At 44.9% G+C, this 8,209-nt stretch overlaps 1 protein-coding gene across 1 annotated transcript in view; it reads left to right on the forward strand.

Annotated features, from left to right (window-relative positions):
• The first annotated feature begins 7,461 nt into the window (after nt 1-7,461).
• Nucleotides 7,462-8,209, forward strand: part of ANP32E (acidic nuclear phosphoprotein 32 family member E) — a 38,179-nt gene continuing 37,431 nt past the window's right edge. Inside the window, exon 1 of the mRNA XM_027768285.1 lies at nt 7,462-7,858. Within this exon, the coding sequence (XP_027624086.1) occupies nt 7,805-7,858 (54 nt within the window). The 5' untranslated portion in view covers nt 7,462-7,804. The remainder of the gene's footprint in view (nt 7,859-8,209) is intronic.

The following is an 8,209-nucleotide window of genomic DNA, read 5'->3' on the forward strand; positions in this document are numbered from 1 at the left end:
TCAAATTAAAATAAATAAAATAAAGTTAAATGAAATAATTCTTTTTTTTTTTTGAGAGATTTTCACTGTAGGGCGCGTGTGTATATATATATACACACACACACACACATACACACACACACACACATACACACACACACACACATCTTTTTTTGAGAGAGAGATTTTTATTGTAGGGCATGTATGGATCAACTGGAGAGACAGAGACAGAAAGCGAGAAATCATCCTCCAGGGAGGATGGCCACTCTGTAATCCTTTGTCCATTCTCCTCTCGGGATTTTGGGCACACATGTACATGCACACAGATAGAGTTTTAAGCTGCCAGGGACTCGAACCACGTTTGACTACGTGGGAGTTCAACAACATAACCATTAAGTCATCTGCTGCCCCCCAGAGATGGATATTTTTGACAAGGTCTTGCTGTATTGAGGTCCTCCTGTCCTAGCCTCCTGATTAGCTAGGATTACAGGCACCTGGCACATTCATGTTGGTGTGGGAACCAAACCTGGGCATCTCATGCAGCTTCCAGCCTCGCAAGGTGGAGTTGTCTGTGTCACTGCAGCTGGGTCAGTAGTTCAATCATTTTATAGTTGTTTTTTTTTTTTTTTTTGAGATTTTTTCTATAGGGCACGTGGACTTGCCAGAAAGACAGCGAGAGACAGAGAGACAGAAAGCAAGAAATCACCCTCCAGGGGGGATGGCCATGCTGCAATCCCTTCTCCTCCATTCTCCTCTTGGGATCTTGGGCATGCATGCACACACGCCCGGCATGAGTTTAAGCCACCAGGTCTAGGACTTGAACCGCGGTTGACTACATGGGAGTTCAGCAACATAGCCATTATGCTAACTGCTGGTCCCTCATTTTATAGTTTTCCTGATCCCAGTCCAAACTTTTTCTCAAAACAAAGACTAAAGAAATCAATAAATATCTTCAACTGAGGCATAATAGAATAACCAAGTTTATTATTAGTTTTTGTATCTCAACAGAGGTCATAATGTTGAATATTTGTGGCATTTGGAGCATCAATAGGGAGTAAGAATGATATATGGAGGCAGAATATTTTATGTACCTATGAGTTCAACAGGATTATAATGGTCATTTTCAGAAAAAGATTCAAACTTTTTTTTTTTTTGGAAAAGTTTTTGCTATAGGGCACGTGTGCTCGCCAGAAAGACACAGAGAGACAGAAAGCGAGAAATCACCCCCCGGGGGGGATGGCCACACCGCAATCCCTTCTCCTCCATTGTCCTCTCGGAATCTCGGGCATACACACACATTTGCCTGGTGTAAGTTTAAGCCACCGGGTCTGGGACTCGAACTGCAGTCGAGTGTACATGGGAGTCCAGCAACATAGCCATTACGCCAACTGCTGGTCCCAAGATTCAAACTTTGATCAGAGAAACTGGATTTGAGATTTGTCTTCACAAATTACTAATCATAGGACCTTGGGTATATCCCTTGGTTTAGTTAACTGCGTTTGGTATTGGGACATCTTGACAAGGACTGGAAGATCCAAGATGGCTTCACTTACATGGCTGGTGCCTGCATTGGGGTGGCTGGGATAGTTGTGAGATGTCTGGACTTGCTCTCCCTTCATAGTCTCTGGTTTCCCTGAGTTTCTCCTTATTTGTAATGAGGAGATACACTGGCCTCTCTCTGGGGTAGTTGGACTTCTTTCTTTTTTTCTTTTTTTAATTTTGTACAGGGCATGTGCTCACAGGAAGAGATAGAGCACACAGTCCTCAGAGATCAGGATGGCTACAATGTGATTCCCCTCTCTTCCATTCTCTGCTCAGGATTTTGGGCATACTCACACACATGCCCAATATGTTTTTCAAGCCATGGGGTTCTGGGTCTCAAACTGTGCAGTCAGCTATGTGGGATCCAGCCGCTTTAACCACCATGGTACTGACTGACCCTGGACTTCTTTATATGAAAACAGACTTTTTTTTTTTTTTTTGAGAGCTATAGGGAGCGTGTGCTTGCCAGCCAGAGAGAGCGACATAGAGACAGAAAGCGAGAAATCACCCCCCAGGGGGGATGGCCACGCCGCAATCCCTTCTCCTCCATTCTCCTCTCGGGATCTTGGGCACGCACGCACACGCGCCCGGCGTGAGTTTTAAACCACTGGGTCCGGGACGCGAACCTTGGTTGACTACGTGGGAGTCCAGCGACATAACCATTACGCTAACTGCTGGTTCCCAAAAAACGGCTTCTAAGAGAGCAAAACAGAAACTGCTAGCTCTTAAGGGTTAGGCCCAGAATTGGCATGGTGTTACTTTCACTATATTCTACTCACAAGCAAGTCCCTAGTCTAGGGGAGACTCGAGGGGAGGAAAATAGGTTCCATCTCCCTTTTATTTTTTGAGAGATTTTTTGCTATAACAAGTGTGCGCTCACCGGAGAGACAAAGAAAGACAGAGAGACAGAAAGTGAGAAATCACTCTCCAGGAGAGATGGCCATTCCGTAGCCTCTTCTCTATTCTCATCTCAGAATATTGGGCACGTACACACATGTGCCCAGTGTGAGTCGGGTCTGGGACTCAAATGGAATTGCTGGTGTTCTCTGAGTGTTGATCATCTCTTCTGGTGCTAAGGAAAGCGATAGTGACTCTACTGGAGGTTTTTCTGGTACAGGATTTCTCACAGGCATGGGTAGGAATGATTTCTGGTGGTTCTAAATCAGTTTGAACTCAGAAAATGCATTAGTTGTACTGGCTTAGCTTTATCTTGAGACTACAAGTTAACTAATTTGGAAAGGGAATGGTTGGGAGGAAGAGGAGTCTACAGTTAACTCCTATTCCATCTTCTGTTCTCCAAGAAAGCATCAACCAAATTCTTTATTTCCTACTGGAATTATTATACTACTACCTGAGGGGCCAGCAGATGGCATAGTGATTATGTCACTGGACTCCCACGTAGCCAACCGTGGTTTGAGTCCTGGACCCAGTGGCTTCGAAATCATGCCAGGTGCGTGTGAGTGCGTGCTCATGATCCCAGGAGGAGAAGGAATTGCAGCGTGGCCATTCCCCCTTGGGGGTGATTTTTCACTCCACCTCTCACTGTCTATCTGTCTGTCTGTCTGGCACGTGCACATACCCTATGACAAAAACCACTAAAAAACCCCAAACTACTGTCTGAGAGTTATTTGAGATATGATTGGGCCAGAACCATGGCCTAGTGTTTAAAGGAGCCAGATTGCACTTGGCTTACCATGTAGTTCAAGCCCTGGACCTGGTGGCTTGGAAAACATACTGTGTGCCCCAAATCCAGAAGGATGAAGGGATTGTGGTGTGATCATTCCCCATTATGGGGTATTTTTGTCCTTTTCCGTCTTTTTCTGTCTCTCTCTCTGGTAAGCACACATGCCCTCTGACAATTATATATATAGAGAGATAATACATTATGAAACATGTCTTGTGTACCCACTCTGTGCTCAGCACCTTGAATGATGCCAGAGAAAGCTAAATTACCGACTTGGTTTCTCACTAGGAAATTCCAGTCTGGTTGTGAGGAACCAAAATTAAATTGCATGGATGGTGCAAGGCAGCATGGGATAAATGCTGCATAAGGGGGCTGATTGGTGGCACGGCAGTAAAATGCTACATCTGAGAGGCTGACCTACATGGGAAGAGTTCATGCCTGGAGTCCTTCCTGACTTCGTTGGGCATGCGTGTGTCTGTGTTTGGGGCTGGCTGAAACCGGGGGTGAACCTTGGCATCACGACCCTGTTGAGGGTGCATGCTCTTTCTCTCTTGCTTGCTCATGGAATAAATAAATAAGCCTTAAAATATGCTGAATGAGTAGAACATTTAATAAGTGCTGAGAATAGAGAAGTGGGAAAATCATTTGGTTGAGGTAGAAGAACGGCATAAGCAAAACTAAAAAGAGCAGACTAACATCGACTGTCATCACAGAACAAAGGCGCTAGTGAGACTTGATCAGAAAAACATGTGCTAGGGAGTTGTTCCAATTACTCTTGCCACAGAACACCCCCAAATGTAGACACTAAAATAATAATGATCATTTTCTCTCTCATGGACTACAAGGGTAGATGGTGTGGGGCATCTTCCAGTAGTATTTCCAGCAGCTAGGGAAGTAAGTTCTTCCCGAAGGAAAACCTGGGTGATACATCCCAGTATCCATCATAGCTCTGACAGGATCTGTGGCTTTCAGTGGAGGGACTTGGCCATCTTGCAAGAATGTGGCAGAGAGGCGGCTAGGGAAAAAGACACCCCAACCTTACTCTTCCTGACTTCTGATTTCCTACCAAGATCAGACCTAGGAGAGCCTGGGTGCAGTCCATGTGTGTTTTGGGTTACAGAGCAGGAGTGGAGAAGGTTGAAGAGTAGATCTAGAGGGGCAAACAAGGTATTCAACAGCAGAGGATGAGCTTAGTTTTTGAATGTTAAAGACATATTGAGTTTAATAATATCCTTGTTGCATGCTTCTGATTGGAGGATTAAAGGTGTATTTTCAACCACCCTCTCATTCATTCCTCATTGTCTTTCATCTTCCTTCTAATTACTTAATTTCACTCTTCATTCTACCACTTACATATCCTGCCTAATTATTTCATCTTAAAATGTTTTAGTTCATGAGTTTGGCTTTTCTCCTCACTAGTTCACTCTTCATTTTAGCCCCACACATGCATATGCTGGTGTAGTAATGTCCGTCTTCATTCAGCGGCTTTCCAGGACCCTCTCTATGTACTAGGCTTATGGGAACAGTCTTCTCCCCTTTTGTCCCATTTATTCTGGCTTCTTGATTGAAACTGGAAAGTGGTAAGTTTCAATGTATTGAGGTATGCAGATAAGAGACTGACGGCATAAGGGTGGGGATGGCGGATATGGGAAGGCCCAGTGGCGGATTCCTTTCTGTGCTGCTGTGGTGTATGTTCTGCCGCCATTAGCCAATGGTAACTAAATTACTGACTTTTCCTCACGTCATTTCCAGCATACACTCCCATTCGGTCTACTGTGTTCCCGTACAAAAGCCCTACCGTTCAACCTCCTCTATCTCTTCTTTGGCTTCCATTATTTCCCTACTTTTGAAATTTACTATAGCGCGCTTGTGATGGGGTGAAGGGTAGGGTGAAAGTGAGAAAGCATGGGAGTGGGGGACGGCAATCCCTTTTCCTCCATCCTTCTCTTGGGATGATCTTGGAGCACGCATGCACACACACCTGGCGTGTTCCTCAAGCCGCTGAGGACTTGATCTGCACGGCTGGCCATGTGGGATCCAGCTGCATTAACTACCCCCACGGACTGACCCTATTTTTTTGTGTGGGATCCAGCTGCATTAACCACCCCCACGGACTGATCCTATTTTTTTCTTTTCTTTTCTAACTGCTCACCACGGACTGACCCTATTTTTTTCTTTTCTTTTCTAACTGCTCAGTTTGAGTACTTTGGTGGATAATCCTTTCCTCTTCTTTCTTCCCCAACCCTGTTTTGCTCTCTTTGGTTGATAGTCTTCATATATACACTCCCTATGAACATCTTATTTTTCTCTCTCTCATGGCCTTAACTGTCAGTTGTATGTGGAAGACTCTGAGTCTTCTCTGAACTCTTTTTTGGATTTTGTTCCAGATCCTGTACCGGCAGGTGGGATCAGAACTCAGGACTTATTCCCAGGCTGGTACTAAAACGTGCTTCTTTATTTTATTCGCCCCCCCTTCCTTTGTTTTTTAACTCTTCTTGGAACTGTTTCTCAGTCCACTTTGCTTCAGTTTCATATCATTCTGTCTTCTTTTAACCTGCATTAAAATAAACAAACCAAAAAACTTAACTAGGTCTCCAAATCTTCCCTCCTCGCCAGTACCATCTTGTACCAAAACCTCCGCATCATAAACCCCTTCATCTTCACAAAATTTCCTTTTCAGGGAATTCAAAGGAAACATTTAGCATTGTGAAGACAATCACCATTTGTTTTCCTTTGCAGTTTTTAAAATGCAAAGTACAAAACATTTACATTTTAAATATGAGCCTATTTGAAGAGCTGTGTGTTCCTGTGGAGAAGCAGGGACCATTGGGCAATGGGAGTCAGTGTTGGAAGGCCAAAGGTCTCTAACGTGAGAAACTGCAAAAACAGCAAATGGTTCTGGAAGGAAAGGAGCTAATTCACTCACTGCCTTCTCTAAATCACCTGAAATTTCTTTGATTATTAATATTTATCCTGAGAATGGTGCAAGGGAATGAGGAAAGAATTTAAGCAAGAATGAAGAAAAACTGGATTCTAGATAAAAGTTTAAAAAAAATCATTCTTTTCCCATTCACATCCCACACTGACGCACTTTTAAAAAAAATGATCTCTTGTTTATATATATTCGGTGTATATCTTTGTAAGGTACAGTATGGTTTTTCAAAACTCATACAGTGTGTACTAATCAAATCAAGGATATATACATATTTATCTTCTTCAAGATCAAAACCTTCCCTTATGTTGTGCATGCGTGGTAATAGTTCTGCCTGTATCATTTTGGAAGTATGTTTTGATTTTCCAGATTTTTAATCTGCCCTGGCTCACCATATCATAACCTTTTCTCCCTATTTACAAACATTCTAACAGTCACTAAAAAAATTTTTTTTCTATCAAACCTACGCCCCTAGACTTACTTTTAAAGAACGCTTTACCTTAGAATTTCCATGGAAACAACCGAAGGGAAATTAGAAATGTGGGGCATTGCTGTGTTATTAATGTCTGATTTTCCCTGGGCCAACGTTGTTTTCCCCCCAAGGTTTCAGTGTTTATTACTGCAACAATGATTTCAGTAACAATTCCTCCAGCATAGTTTTATTTAAAGGTTTCTAACTTACGGACTTCACCCAAGTGCTTTCAAAATTGCTCAGTCTTTCGTGGTGGAAATTAAAACATCTTTATCTCGGCTCTGGTTCTGCACCACGGACGGTCAGTCTCTGTGAAGAGCCTGTCCCCAGCACAGCAGTGCCACGAAGGCATGCTTTTAATGTGATGTGCACACTATCCACCTTTGCTGTAAAAGCAAAGGTTGAGCTTTAAAACCGCCAAAAACTGGTGCGTGCCATGTGATGAATTAGTCTTTCAACTCGGGCATGCAAAGATTTTTTTTTCTCCCTCCCTTTAACACTAAAAACAAACAAACAAAAAAACCCAAAAAACAAGAACAAAACAAAAACAAAAACCAACCAAACCCCAAATCCAAAAGGCATCAAAACCTTCCGAGCGCCTGGGGAAAGCGCGCCAACCACACAAAGAAAAGGAGGGGGGCTACTGGGATTCAAAATCATTTCGCCGGGACGTACACCCTTCTGGGCCTATCGGAGTTAACTGCGCGCTTAGTCGTAGCCAATAGACGTAGGGTTTCTGGTCCAGGACCGCCCTGAAGCTTGATAGACGTTGACCTAAGCCAATGAAATAATGTGACGCTAAAAAACCAACCAATGCATTCTGGAGGTGGGTGGAGTGTAGGCCAGGGGGTTGGCGGTGCCGTGTCATGGAGGCTCAGTCTCCGAGCAGCCATTGAAGGGGAAGGAACTGCGGGTGTGTGTATGTGTGTGTGTGTGCGCGCGTGTGCGTGCGTGCGTGTGTGTGCGCGCGCGAGTGTGTGGACAAGGAGGTGGGGGCAGCCGAGTTAGAGTCCCAACTCCTTGGACTCCATTTGCTATCTTCTTTCTCCCCCACACCTATCTGGTGGTAGTGGGCGTTTATATTTGCGTTTCTTTTCATTCATTTCCAAATCTTTAAAATTTTTAGGGTTGGGGGTAGTGGGAAGGCAGGAAAGGGGAAGGGAGGAGAGTAGTGGCAGAAGAGCAGGAGGAGGACATGGAGATGAAGAAGAGGATTAACCTGGAGTTAAGGAACAGAGCCCCGGAGGAGGTGAGATGACTCAGCCCCCACCCCTTCCCCACCGGTCCTGTGTTCCGAGGGTCGGGTTTCGGGTGGCTCTGGAGGGTGTGTGGCGAGAGGTGATAAATTCGCCCACACCTGGGGCTAGAGTTGGGGAAAATGTTCAATTTTAAGTTTTCAATCATTAAAACCTTGTGCTTAAAATGGCGAAGGGTTTAAGTTTCTAGGGGCGTTTTTGTGTGTGCCTGGGGGCTTAGCCCCTTTCGGCTCGCGTCGAGGCGGGCGTCCCGGCCTCGTGGGGGCGGGAAGCGGGCCGGAGGGGCGCCCGCCGCCGGGCTCGCGCGATCCTCCTGCTGGGGGCCCGCCGCGGGGGCGCGGCCC

The sequence above is a fragment of the Tupaia chinensis genome, unplaced genomic scaffold, assembly GCF_000334495.1.
Source record: "Tupaia chinensis unplaced genomic scaffold, TupChi_1.0 Scaffold145814_1, whole genome shotgun sequence".
NCBI lineage: Eukaryota > Metazoa > Chordata > Mammalia > Scandentia > Tupaiidae > Tupaia > Tupaia belangeri.